The sequence below is a fragment of the Protomyctophum bolini genome, assembly GCF_963924005.1.
Source record: "Protomyctophum bolini genome assembly, chromosome: 16".
Classification (NCBI taxonomy): domain Eukaryota; kingdom Metazoa; phylum Chordata; class Actinopteri; order Myctophiformes; family Myctophidae; genus Protomyctophum; species Protomyctophum bolini.
The window spans coordinates 41,550,287-41,576,776 of NC_137877.1; the positions used below are offsets into that span (position 1 = coordinate 41,550,287).

Consider the following 26,490-nt stretch of genomic DNA (forward strand, 5'->3'; position numbering starts at 1 on the left):
CAGGTCCCTCCTACCAGTTCCCACCTCCTAACAGGTTCCACATTCCGTTTCCGCCCGTTCCATATTTCTTCCACCTCATACCACTTGGGACCATAAAACATCACCATCTCGTGGTCGAGAGACACCAGATGCCAGTTCCCGCCCGATGCCATGGCGGCCAGTTCCCACTTGAGGCCGCGCGGGAGTTGGGACTGCTCCAGACCGTGCCGAATGACCGCCAGCTTGCAGAAGGTCTGGAGACTGGGACTCAGGTCCAAGATGTACAGGCCTCTACAGAAGAGGAGGACCCGGTCTCCCACCGTGTGACAGTCCATGACGGAGATATTAAACGGGCGTCTCCCCTTGGGCTCGACCTTCTTCCAGGAGAAGGTCTTTGTGTTGAACCTCCACAGACCTTTGAAGGAACGCAAGACCGCAGCGAACACGTACAGCTCTCCGTCGTGGGCGAAGGCTGCGTGAGCGTCCATTCGTTCGGGAAGGCCTTCCGCGGGAGACGTGCTGCTCAGCCAGAGGTCGGTCTCCGTGTCAAACACCCGGACGTTGTTGCGGCACTTGCACTCGACCCCCCGCCTGCCCTCGTAGCCCCCAAACACAAACATCTTTGTCCCGATGACAGTAGCGGAGTGACTTTCCGTAGCGGGCGGCGGAGCTCCTCCGGCGTCAACCGAAGACCAGACCATGGTGGCGGTGTCCAGCTTGTACGTGTCATTGGTGTATCCGGTGTCCGCCGTCCGGCGCCCTCCGTGGACGTACAGGACCTTCCCCAGCGCGCAGGCCGAGTGGTAGCACCTGGCCTCCGGGACGCTCCCGGACACCTCCGTCGTCTCCAGCCACCTGTGGGTGTCGACGTGGAACGCGTACAGCCGCGTGTCGACGGTAGACCCGCCGCCCCAGACGTAGACAATGTCCTCCACCAGGACGGCAGAGTGCCCCGTGCGCCCGGTGGGAACCACCTCTGGGGGGCACTGCTCCGTCACATCGGGCAACTTGGCCCATCGTAAGGACACCGTGTTGAAGGTGTACACACACATGGGTTTTTGGTGCGACCAGGGCCTGGGGTCGGGTGTAAAGCTGTACAGCCGGTGACCCACGCTGACCACAGCAGCGTCTCCCCATGGGGCTCTCAGAGGTAGCGTCCAGCAGAACATCCTCCTACCGCAGGACCTTTAGATCAATGTAAACCACCACACAACTGCGGTGTTCTGCTGGGTCGACACTAGACTGATCTTCTGCTGGGTCGACACTAGACTGATCGTCTGCTGGGTCAACACTAGACCGATCGTCTGCTGGGTCAACACTAGACCGATCGTCTGCTGGGTCGACACTAGACTGATCGTCTGCTGGGTCGACACTAGACTGATCGTCTGCTGGGTCGACACTAGACTGATCTTCTGCTGGGTCAACAGTCAACACTAGACTGATCTTCTGCTGGGTCAACACTAGACTGATCGTCTGCTGGGTCGACACTAGACTGATCGTCTGCCGGGTCGACACTAGACTGATCTTCTGCCGGGTCGACACTAGACTGATCGTCTGCTGGGTCGACACTAGACTGATCGTCTGCTGGGTCGACACTAGACTGATCTTCTGCTGGGTCGACACTAGACTGATCTTCTGCTGGGTCGACACTAGACTGATCTTCTGCTGGGTCGACACTAGACTGATCTTCTGCTGGGTCGACACTAGACTGATCGTCTGCTGGGTCGACACTAGACTGATCGTCTGCCGGGTCGACACTAGACTGATCTTCTGCCGGGTCGACACTAGACTGATCGTCTGCTGGGTCGACACTAGACTGATCGTCTGCTGGGTCGACACTAGACTGATCTTCTGCTGGGTCGACACTAGACTGATCTTCTGCTGGGTCGACACTAGACTGATCTTCTGCTGGGTCGACACTAGACTGATCTTCTGCTGGGTCGACACTAGACTGATCGTCTGCTGGGTCGACACTAGACTGATCGTCTGCTGGGTCGACACTAGACTGATCGTCAGCTGGGTCAAATAATGGACTGACGTGGCGTGTGCTGCACATTGTATAGCCTATTGGTTTGGACTCATAAAGCGGCATGCAAAGTTTGGTCAGCTATACTGGACAGAATGTCCTCTTTTTGAGGGGCGGGCGACCCCTCCTATATCCAGCTTTTGGTGTGCGTGCACAAACGTTGTCCATGACGTCCATTCATTGTCAATGGGAATTTAATGTTTGTGTATGTCTGAGGAAATGTTTAGTAATAATCCAAATAATAAAAAACTAACTAAATGCAGTCGATTGAATTGCAATATGTTTGGCTCTGAGATGCAGAAGTACAAGTATGGGAAATTGGAAATACTCCAGTAAAGTACTTAAATGTTCTTAGCTACTTTACACCACTTCTTAAATGCTGTGGTCTTATCTCCAGAAACAGTAGACATATTTAGCTGTGAATCTGAGGAGGAGACATCTGTGGACGTGTGTGTGCGTGTGCGCGTGTGTGTGTGTGTGTGTGTGTGTGCGTGTGTGTGTATATAGCCTCCACTAAACCCTAAAGTGAAAATGTGCCTTTTTTAACCTAAGCTTGAGCAGCTCCCTGCAGTTACAGAATATGTCCACCAGGGGGAGACAGAGTACTTTCTAGATCACATCTTTCTCTCTTTTCAATAATTTGACCTGACAAAATGCTGTACATTCAGACAGAAATACAATTATAGGTGTCTCTCTCTCTCTCTCTCTCTCTCTCTCTCTCTCATTAGAGAATGTAGAAGAATTGTTATTTTGATCATCGTTTTGCCTGTTATCTCTCCTAATGGTACCAACATCAATACAGCATGGAATTGTGGACATATTCTTTAGTTTGGGGTCAGTAATGGGCCTTGATATGAAAAGGGTTGAAAAACACTGGTGTACTATACACACATGGAACCATATACGGGTCCATTTGGTTCCATGTTGTAATGTGTTGTGTACACTCTTGTGAGTTAAATTAACACCCTGGCTGTGTACAGTAGCTCTGACATTCTGTTAATGTTTGAAGACACACAACTTCTTTCCAACGCCTTTCCAAACAAGGACACATCCAGCGTGTGTGTGTGTGTGTGTGTGTGTGTGTGTGTGTGTGTGTGTGTGTGTGTGTGTGTGTGTGTGTGCTTGCGGGGGGGGGGGCATTCAAGGACATTGGCTCTAAGCTCCAGTTGTGTCAACAGAGCTACGGGAGTTCTGGAATCCCCAGCTCCTTATTAAGACGTGGTGTGTCGTAACATGTGGTAGTAACAAGTAGTGATGCATACCGAATATTCGGCCGCAGAAAATATTCGGCAGTAAATGTTTAACGGTCAGATATTTCACGAGGTATTAATGATCCTCCTTTAAAGATAAAATTGATAAGTTTCAACCATGTAGCGTGCAATGTAAACCACTGACTCCAACACAGAAATACGTCTAAGATAAATAGTTTATCTATATGCAAAATAAACTCATTGACAATCAGTTACATATAGAATTCAATTAAATATTGTCCGTATAGGTCTGAACCGCACGCACCGGGCCTCTCACGCACGCACGCACGCACGCTCTACTGTTAGTGTTCGTATCGTACCCTCCAAAACATAAACAAACACAAAACAGGTACCTCTCCAAGAAAACAGGACATTAAACATAAGGATGGATATAATGTTAAATGAATATTTTAAGCCATGCTCTTTTAAATGACACTTTAAAATAAATCCTTAATGAATATTATGTGGCAGTGCTACAAATGTCTACAAATGCATTTTCGGCCTATTCGGTTTCGGCCTGAATAGGCAGAAAATATTTCACCGAATAGTGTATGCAATTACTGCATTCAAAAGTGCTGAATAGAAGTTTTGCCATAACCATTTATTTTGCCATAAATCAGGTAGCTTTAAGGTACGGGCCATGACATCAATGGTATAGGAAAAAAGATATATATTATTAATGATATTCGGATATTCTGTATTTGGTTTTCGGCCAAGAATTTCCCTTTCGGTGCATCCCTACTTTTTAACCCAATTGAATTTAATCCCTACTTTTAAGACATGCTTTGGGGTTCTTATTCAGATAATATAACAGTGTGGCAGGAAAGAGAGACAAACGCGCAGCCGAGCTCATCAAGCTTCGGGAATGGAAACCCGTGACTCGTCAGGTCGTAGTGGAGCCCATAGACGTATTCACCTGTCAGTGTTCAGCCATGTCTGCTTATTATAAGCCACCTTTGGCTTGTTTTTTCTGTAAATAAAGTATTGGTATAGTTGCTGGTTGTGGGTTTTTTTTGGGGCTTGTTTCTAAACAGTAGTTGCTTATTTAGGCTTGCTTTTAAAGGAGAATTCCATGCTAGAATGCTTTCTTATCTTTCTTACCTTTCTTTGTAGTTGTTACATCCCCACCAAAGAGGTTCAGGTGTTTTTTTGTGCAAACACTCCTTATTGGCTATTTTCCCTACCATAAGCCCTCAATGAATTGCATTGCATTGAATGGGAATTGAATGGGGCTATGGGGTGTTATGCTAGTTTGCTTATTTCCATCGAAAGAAGTAGTAAAGTGTGCCACTTGGGATATTATTTACATTATGAAGCGAGGATATATACAAAGAAATTATAATTTTGAGCGATGGAAATAAGAGTATTAGCACAACACCCCATAGCCCCATTCAATTCCCATTCAATTCAATGCAATTCATTTAGGGCTTATGGTAGGGGAAACAGCCAATAAGGAGCTTTTGCACAAAATAACACCTGGACCTCTTTGGTGGGGACTTAACAACTACAAAGAAAGGTAAGAAAGCCTTTTAGTGTGGAATTCTCCTTTAATGTTGTTTAAACCAGTGGTTTCCACATTTCTTCACGTCAAGGAACCCCAGATTCATTTGAAATTGTCCACGGACATCAATCTGAAAAGATGTTGTGCCATTTTTTGTTGAAATCTTTTAAATACATTTAAAATATTTCCAAGTTATTCTCAATATCTTTTTAAATAACAGTCTGTGAGCTTGCAGTGTGCTTGTTTTCATAGACCTCGTTTCTCTTGCTAAACTGGGAACACACCGCAAGAGGAAGAGGAACTTATGCACACCCAAAACGCAAGGAAACTGGCCGATATATACGTGGCATAATGTGCCTCAACCGCTAGGCCACGGGGGCCCTACGGTGGTGCATTTTAGCGTGCGGCCGCCCCGCCGCCGCCCGGCGTGGTTTGGTGGTGGGTCTGTGAGACGGGGACGTCTGTCTCAGCCTCGTATACTAAACTACATTTATCCAATTTGAGGTCACAATCTACTGACCGACTGACCGACTGACCCACCGACCCACCGAGGGGCCTGGAATGAACTCCCATCCCAGCATTCAGCCACACAGCCAGGGTAATGGGCACTTTGGAGATGTGTGTGTGTGTGTGTGTGTGTGTGTGTGTGTGTGTGTGTGTGTGTGTGTGTGTCTGCGTGCTTGCGTATGTGTGTGCGTGCGTAGACATTCCTGGACAGGGAGGAGAAGAGGGCAGAACTCTCTGGAGACGAATCATGGACATCCGGTTGTGTCCGTTGGTCAGGCCTCGACCACCATGACCCTGCTGTGTCCTATGGACCCCCAGGGTTCTGCTCCCTCTATGGACCCCCAGGGTTCTGCTCCCTCTATGGAGCCCCAGGGTTCTGCTCCCTCTATGGAGCCCCAGGGTTCTGCTCCCTCTATGGAGCCCCAGGGTTCTGCTCCCTCTATGGAGCCCCAGGGCTCTCTGGTCCCTCAGTCCTATACAGTATGTGGACCAGTGTTGTTTTCGTCAACTAAAACCAAGACGAAAAATGTTTTCATTGACGAAAACTACATGGAGACTAAATAAAAACCAAGCTACAGTATTGGTGACTAAAACTAAGACTAAAAATGTTGACGATTTCGTCAACAGATAAAAAAACTAGACTAAAATGTTAGGAAGGGACTAGTGGACAAGAGATCCAGTATAAGCAAAAGACAATTTTTACACTTGGTTGCATGCAGAAAATAGCAGATCTACAAGCTTTTTAGTCGACTAAATCAACCGTAGATTTAGTCGACTAAAATCTCATGACATTTAGTCGACTAAAACCAGACTAACACTAATACATTCCAGGTGTCTAAAATGTGAAAACTATTCAAGAGACTATAGGACTAAAACTAAAATAGAATATTTGCTGCCAAAAACAATGCACTGCTATATGGACCACCATGGGTTCTTGTGGTGGACTTTTTTAGGGGGGCAAAATTCCATTGTTTGCCTGAACGTACAAAGTGACAACAATAATATCACACTGCTGCCCCCCAGTGCTCCGTGTAAACACACAGGTCTCATTGAAAATGAACTATAGGGCGTTATATCGCTTCATGAAAGGCCCTTTATGGTGATCCTTGTGAATGAAGCATGTGAGAACCACTAGTACTTATTATAAAATAGCTCAAGGCTCTATTGCTGATTACTTAGGTTAGAACCAGTGTTGTTTTTGGCAGCAAATTTCTATTTTAGTTTTAGTCACATTTTAGTCGCCTGGAATGTTCTAGTGTTTAGTTTTAGTCGACTAAATGTCATACGATTTTAGTCGACTAAATCCACAGTTGATTTCGTCGACTAAAATGTGTTTTGACAGGCCTTGATGTCGTTGTAAATGACATATTTTACACTTTGGTTGCATGCTGAAAATAGCAGATATAGATGCGCTTGTGCATGAGATTGTATATCTGCTATTTTCAGCATGCAACCCAGCATAAAACTGGATCTCTTGTCCACTAGTCCCTTCCTAACATTTTAGTCTAGTTTGTATTTGTTGACGAAATTGTCAGTATATTTAGTCTTAGTTTTAGTCATCATAGATTGGTTTTTATTTAGTTTTAGTCGACATAAACAACACTGGTTAGAACCCCCGCAGTGATGTCCAATTAGAACTTAAACCAGGATTCTTCGACTTCTACCCTGAAGCCGACCCTTGTCATATATTCCCAGACTATATGCTTGTCACGATGACTAAGCCAGTTGGATCTATCCATATATGGTTCTACCACATCTATCTGATATCAGCCCTAGGTCGGCTCGGGGCCAAATATAGGGATTGTCATACTAGACATGTCATAATGTCATATTATAGCCCAACGTCCTAGTCGGATATATCCCCATATATGGGGACTAAATATCCAATGAGCAACTACTCAGATCCAACAACATGACTGGAAGTGAGAGTCTTCGTTAAACTATAGTTGGGAGTCCTATAATGTTCCATACATATAGTGTCGCTGCAGTAAAACAGTGTCATGCATGCTGAAGAGGACCTGGAGCCTGACGTCGGTCGGTGTAAAAACAGAACATCTCAACTTTGCCACAGATATGTTGTTGTGTCTGTTTCTATCACTGTGTTTACGTTTTGGTCATCTATTAGTTACCACCACCGCACTAGACTAGTGGACACGTCATGGCCTTCCAGAATGGAAACGCTGCACGCGTACGCATGTGTGCGCACGCCACATTGTTCCATTCAGACTCACACTGAGTGGAACTCTAACTGAGTGAATTGCATTGGATTGTGTGACTCACGGCAAAATGCAGCCTGTCTGTCTGTCTGTCTGTCTGTCTGTCTGTCTCCAGACTGTCTGTCTGTCTGAACTCACCCTCCTTCACCGTCTTCCCTTTAACCAACTGGAAACACACAGGCATGCATATCTAATTGCTGTGTGTGTGACTGTGTGTGTGTGTGAGTGTGTATGTGTGTGAGTGCCTCGTGTTTAAAGCTGAAACATACAGAGACATTCTAAATCCTACACGACTTGTACTTATAACCACGCCCATTATAACCACGCCCCCATGTAACCACGCCCATTATAACCACACCCCCATATAACCGCACCCATTATAACCACGCCCCCATATAACCACGCCCATTATAACCACACCCCCATACAACCACGCCCATTATATCCACACCCCCATATAACCACGGCCATTATAACCACACCCCCATATAACCACGCCCATTATAACCCCACCCCATATAACCACACCCATTATAACCCCACCCCATATAACCACGCCCCATATAACCACCCTCATTATAACCACACCCCATATAACCACGCCCATTATAACCACACCCCATACAACCACGCCCATTATAACCACACCCCCATGTAACCACGCCCATTATAACCACGCCCCCATATAACCACACCTCCTTATAAACATGCCCATTATAACCATGGCCATTCATCCGTGAGTGAGTGAGTGAGTGAGTGAGTGAATAAGTGAATGAATGAATGAATGGCAACACAGCCAGACTGTAATAAAATAAAACAACCATACATTATCCATTTTATTATAACAGCTACTGACATCTTAATGGCCAATAAACCTTAGTATGAGTGTAAAAAATATTAAACAACAAAGCTGATTTCATAACCATGAAATACTCATTCATAAAACACGACAGTAGGCCATCTATGAAACCGCTGATGTAATGAACACACACCCACGCACACGCACGCGCACACGCACACACGAAGCGAATGTGCTGAGACTGGGTCAGTATAGTATCACCCTCAAGGGCCAATAACTACAGAGTCAGAAAAAGGATTAATATTCCGTTCCGTTGCCACTGGCGTCTCAGCGTCTATGGTGACCTCTAACGAGGTAGAAGAAGTTCAGGCCAGGCTGATTGGTTTAGGCTTCTTTACTTGAGTAAAAGTAGCAAATCTAGCAATACCAGAACAGTGTTGTTTCAACACTGTACCAGAATATAAACACACTGTAAACCAGTTTTGGCATCACTGCACTGGCTTCCGGTTGTTTTTAGGATTGATTTTAAAATTATTTTACTTGTCTATAAAGCTCTCAATGGTCTCGCACCTTCCTACCTACATGACTGCCTGCCTAAATATGTCCCAAACCGCCCCCCTAAGGTCTTCCACTGCCGGCCTGCTCGCGTTGCCAAAAAAAATGGCAACTAAAAAATACGGGGAAGCAGCTTTTTGCTTCTACAGGCCGTCGGCATGGAACAAGCTCCCACTGTACCTTCGTCAGGCAGCCTCTGTAGACATTTTTAAAGCTCAGCTCAAGACCCACTTCTACAACGTTGCTTTTAATTGAGTTTTAATATGCACGTTCCTACCCTGTCCTGACTGATCTGCTGCATGTGGTGTTTTTATTTGTTTTTTATGTTTTTATTTATTTGTATTTATTTTATGTTCTTATATTCAATTTTGTTCTTTGCCATTGTTTTATCATTTTAACTACTTATGTTTTATTGTATTCTATTTTTGCCCTGTGAAGCACCTTGAGCTGCATTTATGTAATGAAAGGTGCTATACAAATAAAGTTTATTATTATTATTATTAAACAAGCAAAAGGTTTGTATTAAAAATGTGACTTGAGTTAATAAAATTCAACAGCATTGGCAACAGAATATACTTACAGTATACCAAAATGAAAAAATGTAAGATAAACTATTAGGGCTTAATTGGTTTATGTTGACGAGTGAGGGGAGGACGGAGAAGGAGATCAGCCGGAGAATCGGAGTGGCAGGGGCGGTGTACAAGCGGCCGAAATGAGTTTTCTCCGACGGGTGGCTGGCATCTCCCTTAGCGATAGGGTGAGAAGTTCAGTCACACGAGAGAGAGAGAGACTCGGAGTAGAGTTAGCCTCAATGTCTCACTGTATCACTGGGCGGATTACATTTCTGACTAATAAAGTAAATCAATCAAATACTATTAATAAACAGCACTGTCCTCTACTCTAGTAGCAGGGTGGACTGCCCATGAGTCAGACATGCCATTAGTCAGACCTGCGTGGCCTGTACTGCGGGTTAAAACTCACCCGTGGCTTCCTAAACGCCATGGCCAGTGTATGGAACTCCAACCTCCCCCGTCAAGCCAAGCTTCTTCTACGCAACGGTAGAGTCTGTTCTCCTATACGGCAGTGGAATACTGGACCTTGAAGCCAACCCTGCAGAAGTCTCTCGATGGGTGCTATACATCAGAATGCTGCGTGCAGCACTCAACATCAGTAAGAACACATGCACATGTCACCAACACAAATCCGTATGATGGAATGCCAAGGGTGAGCCATGCAGACAATAGCAGCCAGGAGAATGAGACTATAGCAGGACACTGCCAAAGACACCAAGAGCTGCCAGCCAGCAAACTGGTGTTGTGGGAACCAACACACGGGCACCGGTCACGAGGACGTCCCATACTAACATCATACTAACATATTATGTGGATGTACTCAAGAAAGACGCAGGAGAAAACTCACCCGTGGCTTCCTGTGAGGTTAGGGTTTGGGATAGTGTTAATGGTAAATTAGGGCCATTCAAGCCGCAAGCGGAGCCTGCAGCACCACCGTTTCCCTATACCGGTGGAGCCAGCAGCACCAACCGACGCGTTGTGAGCTTGTAGATCAGATATATATATCTTCTTCCCAAAAGGACTTTCAAACTAGGAAGGGTATTATGGCCTGGTCAGCCTGCAATGACATGCATAAGATCTGGTCATCCCAGCTTAGTAAGATATTTAAAAGTAAAAAATATTTAGGACGACCGTTGAGCCGATTCTACTCTATGGCTCCGAGACATGGACACTTTCAAAGAAACTAGAGAAAACGGTTGGACGGCACTTACACCCGCCTTCTAATGAGAGCGCAAAATCTGTCTTGGAAGAGCCACCCATCGGCTAATCTAATATACGGCATCCTCCCCCGTGTTTCTTCACTAGTCCGATCCAGAAGAACACAGTCTGCCGGCCAGCTGCTACAGAGCTGACAATGAGGTTATATCTTCCCTTCTTCTCTGGAGGCCTGCCTCAAAGCAGACCAGAGGTAGAAAAACTGTCGTTCCCTGATGTCATCGCTAGGGACACAGGCAATCAGTAAGCAGGAACTGGGGATGGAAATGAAGGACTGGGAAGTCTGGTGTGATATTGTGAAATCCACAATCTCGACCGCGGTCGAAAATGTATGGCGATGAGATCTGCTATTTTCGCTATTTTTGCCCTCTAACAGGATTCCAGCCACTGCATCTCTCTAACACTCTCTGTAACGTTCATGCTAGGCCTCTATACCGTCTCTAACAACTGCAATAACAGTCGTTGTCTTCAGGGGAAACAATTGACTGTGACACAACTACAACACACACTGAGGGAGGCTGTCACACACACGCGCACACGCACACAGGAGGTCAGGGAGGTGACAGGACTTCCTGTCCCGGCAGCACTGCAACAACACCACCACTGATTGGTTGTTTAAATTTAAAACTGTGCTTCTCAAGCGTTTCCACGCCAAGGACCCCTAAACTGACACGTATCAGCCCCGCAGACCCCCAAACTGACATGTCAGCCCCGCGGACCCCCATTGGAAAATATATGCCAGGGACCCTCATAAGAGAAGGTTTTTACGGCTCTAGCAGTACTGATTCTCAACCCGTTTAATTTCAAGGACCATCAGCTTAAAATTAATACTAATAATAATACAACTTTATTTGTATAGCACCTTTCATGACATGAAATGCAGCTCAAAGTGCTTTACAGAGCAATGGAGGAAAAAAGAAAAGAAAAGCGAGATCAAGCCGATGTCATGACATTGGTTCCCATGGTGACTTCTATGCAGCATGTGTCAAACATAACACTTTACAAAACAACCCGTCGCGCGTCAGCTAACTTGCCGATATTGCTAAATTCTTACATGCGCTGGACATGATCAGCAGTGGAAAGAGGAAGGTGCTGGAGCTATCTGTTTTATTCTAAAACCGTTTCAATAAACATGGTATTAGTGTTATTTATTCATTCAGAGCATGCCAACACATCACACAGCATAAGAGAGGTGATGGAGCAATCGGTGTAAATGTATGACAGCTATAATTTCAATAAACATGGTTATGACATGGCGTTGTAGACACGTGTAATTGTAGGTTCTGCCGTACTAGTAGAAATGGCTGCGACGGAGAGCAGGTTTAGGTATCGAGCACTGATCCATTTGGGTCCTGGGACCCTTCCTCAGTGCTACCTATAGGTTCCATCCTGGAGGCCACTCTTTCCGGTGATAAAATGGCCACCAAAGTAATTAAAAAAGTCAACCAAAGAACAAGATTCCTAATCCTATACAGGATCTCCTCACTGGTCAACAAAAACACCTTGAAGACCCTAACAGGAGCCCTCGTACAAGGTTTCTACGACTATGCATGCACCTCTTGGTACCACAGCACCCTTAAAACAAGGCTCCAGACTTCCCAAAACAAACTGGTCAGGGTACTACTTGGCATCACTCCCCGAACCCCTGGCCACTTTGACAGGCTGGAATGGCTAGGGTTGAGCACAGCATCTTGCAATGGGTCTGGTCCACAAGATTCACTACACCATGCACCAATATACCATGTACCTGTCTAAATACTTCACTAAGATACCCATGTACCTGTCTAAATACTTCACCAAGATACCCATGTACCTGTCTAAATACTTCACCAAGATACCCATGTACCTGTCTAAATACTTCACCAAGATACCCATGTACCTGTCTAAATACTTCACCAAGATACCCATGTACCTGTCTAAATACTTCACTAAGATACCCATGTACCTGTCTAAATACTTCACTAAGATACCCATGTACCTGTCTAAGTGTCTAAATACTTCACCAAGATACCCATGTACCTGTCTAAATACTTCACCAAGATACCCATGTACCCGTCTAAATACTTCACCAAGATACCCTACCCATGTACCTGTCTAAATACTTCACTAAGATACCCATGTACCTGTCTAAATACTTCACTAAGATACCCATGTACCTGTCTAAATACTTCACTAAGATACCCATGTACCTGTCTAAATACTTCACCAAGATACCCATGTACCTGTCTAAATACTTCACCAAGATACCCATGTACCTGTCTAAATACTTCACCAAGATACCCATGTACCTGTCTAAATACTTCACTAAGATACCCATGTACCTGTCTAAATACTTCACTAATATACCCATGTACCTGTCTAAATACTTCACCAAGATACCCATGTACCTGTCTAAATACTTCACTAAGATACCCATGTACCTGTCTAAATACTTCACTAAGATACCCATGTACCTGTCTAAATACTTCACCAAGATACCCATGTACCTGTCTAAATACTTCACCAAGATACCCATGTACCTGTCTAAATACTTCACCAAGATACCCATGTACCTGTCTAAATACTTCACTAATGTCAACGATCATCTGCAACCCCCGATTCGGCACAAACAATGGACTAAATTAATTTCACTCCTATGCCACCAAAATGTGGAACACCCTACCAACAGTCATTAAGACATGCAAATCTCTTGACTCCAAGGGCACCTATATGGATGGCTGCAATTCGAAACTGGCCCCATACAATCTGAATCCCCCCACCACTCCTTCTCCCCTCACTGTATATGTTTCTTTTCCCTTTTTACCTCTATGATGTTTTCCTGTTTTGACTATATAGTTGTATATTTTGTACGTCTCTAAATGTTTTCATGAATTGAACAAGGTGGACCCTCTTGTAAAACAAGTGTAATGCTTTATGGTGTCGTCCACTGACAGTTAACAGTTTTGTATTGAGTTGTGCTTGAAATGTACTGTAATTCTGCAAACTGTTAGTAAATCAATCAATCAATGAATGGACAATTAAGCACTGCAGGGAAGTACAGTACAATGTACAGTATAGTGCTAGAGAAGGACTTATCCAACAAACTGCATGAAGCCCTTTCATTCATTTGGGGTCCTAACTTGAACAGCAGTAACAACAGCTTGAGAACCAAATGGACCACATTCTTTACAGCCAGATCTGTCACTCTCGCCTGTGGGGGGGGGGGGGTCTTTCCTTGAAATGAAAACGTTTGACAAACCACAGATAGCTTCCTGGATCCTGAGCATATACTGTGTATAAAGTGCCTTTAAAACTATTGTTTACGAAGGAAAGTCAAACTGACAACAAACAGTGAAAAGTAACTAATCAGCAGGACAGTCCCAACAGCTGCTGCTCCTTTACAAACAACGCGAACCAAGCAAACGCGAACAGACACAATGAAAGAATTCCGTTCCGTTCAGAATCAGTCCAGTCCCGGTCCAGACATCATCAGAGACTATATGTAGGCCTATAGAGTATTATCATGTTTATAAACTCACCCGTTCCCGTTGGTGGCAGACCCGTTGGTCATCTCTGCGACCCCCAGCATCTCGACCCCTGTCTATCTGTCCGTCTGTCTTCAATCTTCAATCAGTCACGTTAAGAAGGTCTGTCTGTCTGTCTGTCTATCCGTCTACACCGCAGACAGATATTATGTTAAACAGGCTACAGATAGATTCTATAACTGTTACAATGCAATGATACTCCAATGGCGATGATAGAGAGAGCCTCGCCTCTGCCTGCCTCTCTCTCTCTCTCTCTCTCTCTCTCTGTCTCTCTCTGTGTGTGTGTGTGTGCGTGTGTGTGTGTGTGTGTCTCTCTCTCTCTCTCTGTCTGTCTGTCTCTATCTCTCTCCTCCTCTCTTCCTGTCCCCCCTCTCTCTCTCTCTCTCTCTCTCTCTCTCTCTCTGTTAATGTAATTTCTCTGACCAACATAGACCCGCCCCGTTTTAACTTTTGCCAAAATGTAAACAATACTATACTGACTGATTGAGGGATTACTGTAATTGTATTATTATGATTTTGTCAACTGTATATTCACGCTAATTTATAAAATGTGTTCTTTATTCTCCAATAAAGTCTATTGCATCTTAAAATATCGGTTCAGAGCTTTTATAGTTTATGCACAAAAACCACCGTTTTTCCCCCAACTCACCAACATGGCGGAGGATCGGGATGGAATGCTACTTTTTATTGGTTTATTTTTCTTACTTTTCTATTATTAAATGGCGAGCTTTGTTATTGTTCATATAAAGTTATAAAAACAACTTTGATTTCAAGGATTACCCCCCCTCAATAACTCTGAGTGTAACACATGGACCCAAATGGACCCGTCACCCGAGCCCCACTTCTCAAAGACAGCTGAGCATCCTTAATATGTTTGGAAATATGAGACAATACAGTAACAATACGTCATTATTGGTTATAAGTCGCATAGATTTCCTTATAAGGAAGTTTTGTCCTCTGTCTCGAGGAGGAAAACATCTGGACACGCGCATTATGACGTGCACGCGCACTTGAGGCGTGCCCCCTCCCCCTCCCAGTCCAAGATGAATTGGTCACTTAATTACTCAGTAGTACAATTATATAGGCTAAAAAGAACTCAAATGTTTTACCTTAAACCTAAATATAAAAGTATCAATAGAATACTAGGACTATATATACCTTATAGTATACTGTAGTATATTATACTACAGTATACTATAAGGTATCAGTAGTATACTATAATACAACATAGTAAATTACTCGGTTTCAAGTCAAAGTCTGCTATTCAAAATTCACTTCAGTAAATAAAGGTACAAAAAGGCGCTTAAAGTGCCACTTCATCCTTTTGCATTGCAAATGAACTCAAACTATAGTATGTACTATAGTATCAAAATATATGATGCATTCCTGTTCTGTTCTTTGGCTAAATAGAAGTGTATAGTTGTACGTCTCTAAATGTTATGATGAATTGAACAACAAGGTAAACTTGTAAACAAGTGTAAAGCTTTGTGGTGTCGTCCACAGTTAAGTCTTTGTATTGAGTTGTGCTTGAAATGTACTGTAATGCAAACTGTCAAAAATGGGACAACGGTGACCCCTGGTGTAATTTCGGAGGATCGTCAGAGGAACGTTAATGCCACTTAATGCGGGTGCAGGTTAATATCTGATAGATATAATATATCTATCAGATATTAACCTGCAATCAATTATATATATATATATTATATTATATATTGTATATATATATATATATATATAATTGATTTCAGCTAATTACCTCTCCATCACCCCTGCCCCAAATGACGCTCCTGCATCCAATAATAATCCAATTATAAGTCTTGAGCCTCCAAATCAGATGCTGTCAAATGAAAAGCCAGTGATCATGACATTATAACTCAGACCAAATCTGTAAAACAAATCAGTTCAATTTATTGACCAGTAATTCTTATTACACAGTTTCATAGATCATGTCTATAAGCTTTGCGATCAGATTAATTGATCGAACCACCACAAAACGCACAAGAAATACATTCAGTTACGAAGCTGCCATGGGGAATGATACAGAATGGTACATGGCTTTATTCATGTCCCTCTCCTAGTTAAGACTTCAAGCATAAATAAATATAGACCCATTTGAACTTAAACATCGTTTCTTTTCTTTATTTTTGGTAATCGTTGGGGCGTTCCGTGTCCGATTTTCATGTGCTATAATATCCAAACATTATGGAAAGATTATTTCACTCTAGACCAGTCTCAAAAGGTTTAGGGGAAGATCTTATTTCCAACTGGGTTTCTAGCTCCAGGGCCTTCACCCAAGTCTCCATTTTCATCCTCGGTTTGATTTGTGACAGTCTTAGAAGTCTGTTTGGGCCTTTGTTAGCGATTTGCTGCTGTACATGCTTGGTGGAGGCGACCTCTATAGAAGCCATGTCTCCATGTCCAATGGGACCCAATGCCTCCCTGCTTGACACTCAGCATCAAGGGTTGGATTGGGGTGTAAGTCCCTGCGACATACTCGCGTCATGTCCAGGGGGTGTACTTGTACATCAAGCTCCCTCACGCTACAGAAACAGGAGATAGGCTCCTGCCCTATATGGGCCCATGGCTCGGCAAGGCAGAGATCAAGGTCCTCACAGACAAACTGAGTTTGTTGAGAGATCAGTAGCCAAGCTTGAGAAGACCATTGATGACTTGGAAGAGAAACTGTCACATGCTAAAGAAGAGAACCTCCAACCAAAATAAGAAAAGTAAATAACAAATTAACTTCAACTCAGGAAATGATTGAAGTTCAAATAACCAGTATCCCGGCAGTTACATGCTATGTGTTTCCCAATCGCATTGTTACAACATACACACACTTTTGTAATAGGCTAATTTGATTTTGGTAAAGACAATGATTTAATCATAATAATAATAATAACAACAATAGTAATACGACAACAAAATGGTTATAAATACAATGGAATCTGCAATCACAAGCCAACGGCCGCCGCTACGCGTAGCCGCCGTTTAGCCGACCTTCATTAATCCATTTAGACCGGAGAACAGATCCTACAAAATCTCTTCTAAATCATGACAGTTTTCTGAAAAGCCTCATGTTTCTATATCAGTCGTTCTCAAACTATTCCATGTCACGGACCCCCAAAATTGTAATTGGTCGCCAACCCCCATCTGAAACTATGTTGTTCCAGGGACCCCCCCCCCCCAGAAGATTTGAGTTAAAACGTTCGCTCTGAAAGAATATATATTAAAAGATTTGCTCCACATTTTCATGATTTAAAAAAAATAGCAGATCTACAAGATCTGTAGATCTGCTATTTTTCCAACAGCTAAAGTATAACATAATGCTTTAATAACACCAAAAGGGGTTCCCGACCCAGAATGGGTTATTAAAGGTGATTGCTTCTCTGCCCACTCCCACAGCCCATTACAGTCAACAGTCAAATGCCCTTATTTGAGGAGGTGCCCTTGAGCAAGGCACTGAACCCCACCCTCACACACACACACACACACCCTATTCATTATATACATGCATCCGTTTTTGGATAAGATGCTTAGCGAAATTCCACACGTTTAAAAGTACCCGTCGGTTTAAAGAAAGACGAGTTAAATCACACGTTTAAACTGCTCCCGTTAATCACATGCATGCTTGCGATCCAAAGCGGAATGATTCAGTAGCAGAACCTGCATATTATCCATCATTAAGGGGCATAAAGGAGAAGTTGAAGGAGAGATACAACTATGTATGATAATGATGTACAGCTGTGCATCAGTGTTGTTTTTGGCAGCAAATTTCTATTTTAGTTTAGTCATAGTCTTTGGAATGAACCTTCATTTAGTCACATTTTAGTCACCTGGAATGTTTTAGTGTTATAGTCTAGTTTTAGTCGACTAAATATCATATGATTTCAGTCGACTAGATCTAGTTGATTTAGTCGACTACAATGTATTTTGGTGGCCTTGATGCCGTCATAATGGCTGATTTTACACTTGCTGAAAATAGCCGATCTACAAGCTCACAACGCTTGTAGATGTGCTATTTTCAGCATGCAAACCAAGTGTGAAATGACTCTTGTGCAGTAGTCCCTTCCTAACATTTTAGTCTAGTTTTTATTGGTTGACGAAATTGTCAGTATATTTAGCCTTAGTTTTACTTCATTTAGTTTCCATTTAGTTTAGTCGGTGAGAAAAAGGTAGTCAACGAACATGTTTTGTCATAGTTTTAGTCGACGAAAACAACACTGCTGTGCATGTTCACGTCATTCATATACCCTGCGTTACTTTTATTTTATTTTTCAACATTCCGAGGTGCCCAGATATAGTGCCCACCTATCCTGTGTATCCCTCAGAACTTATATTTTCAACTGGTTTTTAACTGTGGAAAAAAGCATGTTTTTATGCGCTGTAAGCTTGCAGATCAGCTCATTTCATATATATATATATATATATTTGTTTTAATGTCATACCACCACCTTGAAGGGCGGGTTCTGGTTAGTATGTAAAACGAATAAATAAATCACAGAACTTCAAGGTTTCATGAAAGAGTTGCACTGACAGGAATGTCATCCTCCATTTGTAAATGCATCCGCTCGCTGCAGAAACATCATTATTTTTTTACTGTTACCCAGCTTATTTGCACACGTTTAGCATCCCCAACAATGAGGATACAAACTAAATCAGGGAGAAATTGTCAACTAAAAACAGCTGATCTCAGATTGTGAGGGGGGGGATTCACACTATGGTTGTGGTTAGTGTGAACGCCTGCGTACCGTTCCCGGGAGCGGAAGTAGTCACATGGAAGTAGTCTCGGGACAGATTGAAGTGTACTCGGATACGGACCGCCGCAATGTGAAAGCACTGAATACAGTTGAACGAAGTGTACTCAGATACGGATCAATGCAATGTGAAAGCACTGAATACAGTTGTAATGAAGTGTACTCAGGTGTGGAAGAATCAAGGCCAATGTGAATCATGGCCAGCGGGAACCAGGCAACCGTATTCGGGAACAGTTTCGAATCAATCGGACTCAGTGTGAATCCCCCCCTGAATGCCCACTAAAAACTCCCTGTATGATGGTCCCAGTCAGTGTGGTGTGGTCCTGCCTGGTCTATCTGATCCCAGACCAGCTAAACTCTCCCAGTGTGATGATCCCAGTCAGAGTGGTGTGTAGTGTACTCCTGCCTCGTCTATCTGATCCCAGACCAGTTAAACTCTCCCAGTGTGATGGTCCCAGTCAGTGGTGTGGTGTGTACTACTGCCTGGTCTATCTGATCCCAGACCAGCTGTGGAGGTAGGAAGACCAGCCCGATCCTCGGGAGCCTGCAGCAGACTCCTCCTCTCCTGGAGAAAAGAACCAGAACAAGCACATGAACACACATGGGTTTATACCAGTTTATACCAGGGCAGGCAAGAATTACATTTTGGGCAGGCAAGAATTACATTTTGGGCAGGCAAGAATTACATTTTGGGCAGGCAAGAATTACATTTTGGGCAGGCAAGAATTACATTTTGGGCAGGCAAGATGTGTTAATTGTCGTCGTCCCCGCACACAATCAGTAGCACTAAAGGTTTTCAAAGAGATATGCTGTCGGGGGAACCTCAACTTAGCTTTTTTAAAGATCTGGATGTATTGTAGACATTGTTTAAACAATGGATGCCACTTGGTGGCCAAATAAACAACTCTCATGTAATGTTGAAGCAGTTTTAGAATAAGCAGGCCAGTGCAACAGAGCATACTTTTTTTAATATCTTGCATTCTAACCCAATACACACACACACACACACACACACACACACACACACACACACACACACACACGTCCCCCACCATTAGCGATAGCGGCTAGCTTGCTCTTCTCGTCGGGGCTGAGCTGCAGCATGGTGTGTATGACGGGAAGCAGGGCCAGGCGCTCGCTGCCCCCCGCTGGCAGGAAGATGAACTGCAGCAGGACGTTCTTCAGGTACTCCAGGTTGGCCACGCTCTTCTCGCGCTGCGCGTTCCTCTCCGCGCGCCTCAGCTCGCTCTTCAGCAGCTAGGGGGAGACAGAGAGAGACCACACACACAGACAAAATGTCACCAACAAGTCACGAGTCATGAGTAAAATATAAATGCTTAAATAATAATTATTATAAATGATAAAGCGGAAGTGAAGCCTCCTCCCCACTTCCGTTGCGTCTTTACAGTCGCGCAAATTTATCCTAATATAAATGGAAATCACCAAAGAAAATATAGCTGCTGAGCAGAAATGGAAATAAAAATATATCTTTAAAATATATTTTCACTGGGAGACCCTGGGCCAGACCAAGGACCAGATGGAGGGATTACATCAACTCACTGGCCTTGGAAGATCTCGGGATCCCCCAGGAGGAAGTTACTAATGTTTCTCTGGAGAGGGAAGTCTGGACCTCTCTGCTGGAGTTGTTGCCCCCGCGACCCGACTACGGATAAGTGGTTGACGATGGATGGATGGATGGATGTGATTAATTGCCGTTGATAATTAAAGGTTTATTGTCTGAACGGCCTCAAAACATGAGGAATTGGTACTTTGAGCTGCATTTCATGTCATGAAAGACAAATAAAGTTTATTACCATTATTAATATGGACTTATAAAAGACTGGCCAAGTAGGTCAGGTGTTAGTAGATATTGAAGTTTGTTATCAAAATATGTATTTTATATATTTATTTATTTTTAGAGAGAGAGAGAAAGAAAGAAAGAAAATTACATATGTATATTCCTCTGGGTGGACTACATGATCTGTATTCTGTAATATATTTAATTTATTGTTTGACAAACATATCCATAACATAATACCACAACTGTTTTCATATAGTCGAATTGTAGATGAATGGAGTATGAAAGACCCCAATGGAAACAAGACATATTAGGCTTCCTTTGGTTTTAAATTCCTCTTAACAGACCTTGTATTGAACTGTACTTACTACTTTCCTGCTCCCCCCCCCCCTCCCCCTCCAAACAAACTAATAAAATATTCAATCAAGATTAAGGCGATGGTTTGTGACATATATATATATATATATATATATATATATATATATATATATATATATATATATATACGAGAAACGTGTTTTGGTCGATGGCGCTACCCGTAGACCCGACCGAGTACGTACGCAAGTGACGTCACAAACAAACATGGCGGCGCCCTGTTCTGTGTTGTTGAGATGTGTCGCTAAAACCACAACAAACTTCTAGGACACTTTAGGACGCCGCTTTATGTCAATGTACCGAGACAACACATATTATATTAGACATACATTTAATATAGACCTGCGTTGAAAAAGACACGCGTGAAATACCACCACCAACGTCCTTATTATTAACCTGTAGGTTGACAGCAGTGGAGATGGAGAGGTTGTTACTGTGCTGTTTCTCATCTAAAGCTTCAGCTGTTCTTCACAAGATGACGTCCTTGATGTCAACAACATCACTGAGATGCAGAGGACTCAATGCAGGTCTATATTGAATGTATTGTGTCTATATTATACCACCATCCCCCACTGTATACGTTTCTTTTCCCTTTTTAGCTCTATGATGATTTCCTGTTTTGACTATAGTTGTGTATATTCGTACGTCTCTAAATGTTTTGATGAATTGAAAACGGTGGACCCTCTTGTAATGGTAATGCTTTATGCGGCTGCCTTCATGGTGTCGTCCACTCACACAGTTAACAGTTTTTGGAGTTGTATTTGAAATGTACTGTAATTCTGAAAACTGTTATATACATCAATCAATCAACACATTTTTTTATGACATTTGGCCTCTCTCAGACCCATTTGAGCCACGGACCACCATTTGATGACATTTAGCCTCTCGGACCCATTTGAGCCACGGAACCACCGTTTGATGACATTTAGCCTCTCAGACCCAAAACTAAAGACTATTGTTGTCGTTGGATAATATTTTGTCCACAACTCCATGCTGTATTGATGTTGGTATACCATTAGGAGAGATAACAGGCAAACGATGATCAAAAATATAAATTCTTCTACATTCTCTAATTGTGTAGACTAATTAATGCAGATGTTTAGCAATAGCCTACTTTAACTCTCGAGAGTGTAAAATGAAACATACACTCTCAAGACTTCTTATTTATATTTGGTCCATTTGGTAATCAACTCCACTTCTTAGGTCTTAAGTAGTCTAAAGTATACATGAAACATGCTTAAACATTCGACAATTAAGCTCTAATATTCCTACAATTGCTGCAAATTGCTACAAAAACAACAAGTTGAAGGATAAAATTAAGCCTGATGTATTATGATCATTCATATGATTATTCGATCGATGTATATAATCAACAATTATTTGTACATCTGAACATTATTATGCACATTAAGAGCAATCGTCCACTGAAATGTCATTTCCGTGACACATCCCATTCCCTACAGGGAGGTCCTTCGCCGCCCCTCTCATCCCATTCCCTCTAGGGACGAGGTCCTTCACCGCCCCTCTCCTCCTCCTCCAGACTCCCCACAAAGCCACACGGCCACGCCTCCTCTGCACATCCACGCAGGTCCTGATTTAGATTTTAGGTTTAAGTCACAAGTCTCTTGAATAGTTTTCATTTTAGTTTTAGTCTCACAATTTGGTCACCTGGAATGTCTCAGTGTTAGTCTAGTTCCTAGTCGGCTAAATCTGCAGTTGATTGAGTCGAGTAAAATGTAATTTAGCAAGGCAAGGCTTGATGCAGTAATAACTGATTTTACACTTGCTGAAAATAGCAGATCTACAAGCTTGTAGATCTGCTATTTTCAGCATGCAACCAAGTGTAAAATGACTAGTGGATCTCTTGACCACTAGTCCCATCCTAACATGTTAGTCTAGTTTTTATTTGTTGATGAATTGTCAATATATCTAGTCTTAGTCACCGTAGCTTATGGTTTTCATTTAGTTTCCATGTAGTTTGTCAGTGAAAAGAAAGTCGACGGACATTTTTCTTGGCGATCTAAATTAACTACTGCTTCCTCTGCATCTCCTCCACGCCAGGTCCTGAAAGACGTGGTGCTGTTCCGTCACGACCGGACGCGCTTCTTCCGGCTCCTGGCCGTGTTCTGCGGCGGTCAGCTGGTGTTCTGGTCCTACCTGGCCCACTTCGCATACACGGGCCTCCGCGACACCAGCAGCGGTCAGAGGGCTGCGGCCACCACCACCAGCGGCCTGGCCGGGCCCTGGAGCTTCGACATGAACCTGGGCTCCAGCGCCTGGAGGTACGGCTTCACCGCGGGCTGCCTGGCCGTGGGAGGGCTGATCGCGGGACTGGGCGCCCTGTTCTGCCTTCGATCCGTCAGCCAGGTGGGAACTATATTATATATAATTAGGGATGTCCCAATCACGTTTGTTTGCTCCCGATCCAATTCCGATCATTTGATTTTGAACATCTAGTTAATAGCATAATATTCCAAATCAGACAATATCCATGATATGGATATAATATTGATACTAAGGATGTTCCGATATCCGATCGGGACAACCCTATATGTTATCGTTTATCGTAAATAATTGTATCGGGGACGTTTTAATGTATCGTGAAATTGTTGTGAAATCATCCTCAGGTCTAAATGGGTTAAAGGTTTTGATTGTCACCATAATAATAGTTTTAATAATTTCTTCCTTTTTTTCCCGTCCCAGGTGGTCCTGCACCGCGGCGGCCGCACCGTGACCGTGGTCAGCCAGTCGCCCCTGGGGGCGGGGCGGGGCCGGAGCCTCACCGTGCCATTGGCCCACGTGGCCTGCCACGCCCACAGGCACGAGTCGCCCTCCTTCATCCCGCTGAGGGTCAAGGGTCACCGGTTCTACTTCCTGCTGGACAAGGACGGCGCGCTGAACAACGTCAAGCTGTTCGACGTCACCGTGGGCGCCTATAGGCCCGTTTAGAATGATGTCACCATGATGTCACCGTGGTCCGTGGGTGCCTATAGGCCCGTTTAGAATGATGTCACCATGATGTCACCGTGGTCCATTGGTGCCTATAGGCCCGTTTAGGAACGATGAACAGACCATGATATGACCAGCTTGTTGTGGTGGGCGTCGTTGAACAGACAATAATATGACCATAATAAACACATACAGAGAGATTCAGTCCCTGAAATGACCGTAACATGTCTTAACTCTGAGAGTGTAACAAATCCATCTGGACCCGCTCTTGTCCTTGCAAATCACAGAGAAGATTGTGTGCACATCTCAATGCCTATATTCAGGCCAGGTGCTGGATGTTTAAGGCAAACATCAAGGAGGAGAAAGAACATCACCAGTTTGTAGTGCTTCCGATACTTACGGTACTTTATTTAGAGGCAACAAATCTGCAACGTTTCAACCGACTAGGTCTTCATCAGGGTAATATAGATATTTGCCTTATGACGACCTAGTCGGTCGAAACGTTGCAGATTTGTCTCGGACCTCTAAAAAAGAAGTGTGCGGATGTTCTTCCTCTCCTTGTTGGTCCTTGCAAATACAACTTTTGAGAACCACCAGTACTAGTTGGACTCCTAATGTGCCATAGAGTCGTAATAAATAATTTAAATACATGTTCTGAAGAAAACATTCAGTAATGTGGTCTTATGATCAAAGAACATTGTAATACATGCTGTAACCTAATCACCACCAGAGTGAGCAAAAGCTGCCGGAAATATTGTCCAGTAAGAGAAAGAATTATATATATTTTCTGTTAATATGAAATAAATAAATAATGGATGCTGTACAAAATGTGTAAATAAACTTCAGATTCGATTTAAGTGTTGAATATGTCACTGTGAGTACTTTTACAATGCATTATCATGGTCAGAATAACGTTCATCTATCTATAAATGCACCAAGTCTGTGTGTGTACGTACGTACGTACGTATATTCGTACGCAAGTCAGTAATCCATGTAACTCCAGTACCGTTCGTCCGACCGACTTCAAATTCGACACACGCGTTCCACACCCCCACAGGGAGTGCAGGGCCCGGTGTCGAGTCAGTCGGACAACCCACGGTTGTCCAGAACCTGATCACCCCTACATCTCCATATATGGAGCTGGCCTGTTCTGCCATCACAATTTGTGCATGCCTGTCACATAACTCCATAAAGGGACACAGAGAGACAGATACAGAAATCTCCATATATGGGCATAAAAGGGACACAGACAGATGGGTGGAACGGGTGTTCTGACACGGGTATTGCATAGCCGGGGAGGGGCATGGATCGCCAACTTCCATCGTTACCGACTCGGGCATCGGTCTAGTTTATAATAATAATACAAATACATTAAAGGAGAATTCCATGCTAGAAGGCTTTCTTACCTTTATTTCTAGTTGTTACGTCCCCACCCACCCATACAGCTATCTGCTCCAACAGCGTTGGTAGCCTCCGTCTCTTGCAGAAGGCTGTGTGTGTGTGTGCGTGCGTGCGCATGTGTGTGTGTGTGTGTGTGTGTGCGCGTGCGTGTACATACAGCGATCTGCTCCATCAACACAGCGTTGGTAGCCTCCGTCTCGTGCAGAAGGCTGTTCATGTGTTCCATGCTTCGCGTGGCTGTGCTCAGCTTGTGGTTCAACTCCTCCTTGGTCGGCTCCAACGTCCACACGAACGGCTCTGGAGAGGAGAACACAACATGGTAGTCTAGAGGAGAACGGCTCTGGAGAGGAGAACATAACATGGTAGTCTAGAGGAGAACGGCTCTGGAGAGGAGAACACAACATGGTAGTCTAGAGGAGAACACAACACATATGGTAGTCTAGAGGAGAACGGCTCTGGAGAGGAGAACACAACATGGTAGTCTAGAGGAGAACAGCTCTGGAGGAGAACACAACACGGTAGTCTAGAGGAGAACACAACATGGTAGTCTAGAGGAGAACGGTTCTGGAGAGGAGAACACAACATGGTAGTCTAGAGGAGAACGGCTCTGGAGAGGAGAACACAACATGGTAGTCTAGAGGAGAACGGCTCTGGAGAGGAGAACACAACATGGTAGTCTAGAGGAGAACACAACATGGTAGTCTAGAGGAGAACGGTTCTGGAGAGGAGAACACAACATGGTAGTCTAGAGGAGAACGGCTCTGGAGAGGAGAACACAACATGGTAGTCTAGAGGAGAACACAACATGGTAGTCTAGAGGAGAACACAACATGGTAGTCTAGAGGAGAACGGCTCTGGAGAGGAGAACACAACATGGTAGTCTAGAGGAGAACGGCTCTGGAGAGGAGAACACAACATGGTAGTCTAGAAGAGAACGGCTCTGGAGAGGAGAACACAACATGGTAGTCTAGAGGAGAACAGCTCTGGAGAGGAGAGAACACAACATGGTAGTCTAGAGGAGAACGGCTCTGGAGAGGAGAGAACACAACATGGTAGTCTAGAAGAGAAC

The 26,490-nt window shown here is 43.8% G+C and overlaps 4 protein-coding genes across 7 annotated transcripts in view; 2 read left to right on the top strand and 2 right to left on the bottom strand.

Annotated features, from left to right (window-relative positions):
* Positions 1-14,472, bottom strand: part of lims2 (LIM and senescent cell antigen-like domains 2) — a 52,012-nt gene extending 37,540 nt beyond the window's left edge. Inside the window, exon 1 of the mRNA XM_080786372.1 lies at positions 14,139-14,472. Within this exon, the coding sequence (XP_080642498.1) occupies positions 14,139-14,188 (50 nt within the window). The 5' untranslated portion in view covers positions 14,189-14,472. The remainder of the gene's footprint in view (positions 1-14,138) is intronic.
* The window catches only part of plekhm3 (pleckstrin homology domain containing, family M, member 3), a 465,291-nt gene that overhangs the window by 270,081 nt on the left and 168,720 nt on the right, over positions 1-26,490 (top strand). The gene's annotated exons all lie outside the window — the stretch shown is intronic.
* Positions 16,029-26,490, bottom strand: part of gcc2 (GRIP and coiled-coil domain containing 2) — a 44,592-nt gene continuing 34,130 nt past the window's right edge. Inside the window, exons 31-34 of one of the 2 annotated variants that reach the window (XR_013965552.1) lie at positions 25,579-25,718; positions 19,951-20,155; positions 18,179-19,463; positions 16,029-18,131 (exon numbers count right to left, since the gene is read on the bottom strand). Coding sequence is in view for 1 of the 2 variants with exons in the window: in XM_080786358.1 (XP_080642484.1) it covers positions 19,387-19,463; positions 19,951-20,155; positions 25,579-25,718 (422 nt within the window). In the remaining variant the exon portion in view is untranslated. Of the gene's footprint in view, positions 19,464-19,950; positions 20,156-25,578; positions 25,719-26,490 lie in introns of both variants that reach the window. The other variant, XM_080786358.1, reaches the window with a different exon arrangement.
* Positions 21,291-24,451, top strand: tmem223 (transmembrane protein 223). Of its 3 annotated transcripts, XM_080786380.1 has the most exons (5): positions 21,291-21,598; positions 22,535-22,659; positions 23,133-23,438; positions 23,775-24,046; positions 24,119-24,128. In XM_080786380.1, the coding sequence occupies exons 1-4, from the start codon at positions 21,490-21,492 to the stop codon at positions 24,018-24,020; spliced, it is 786 nt and encodes a 261-aa protein (XP_080642506.1). In that variant the 5' UTR covers positions 21,291-21,489; the 3' UTR covers positions 24,021-24,046; positions 24,119-24,128. The 3 variants fall into 3 exon arrangements, with proteins under 3 accessions (XP_080642506.1, XP_080642507.1, XP_080642505.1); XM_080786381.1 differs by having other exon boundaries at positions 22,574-22,659; positions 23,775-24,451; XM_080786379.1 differs by having other exon boundaries at positions 23,775-24,450.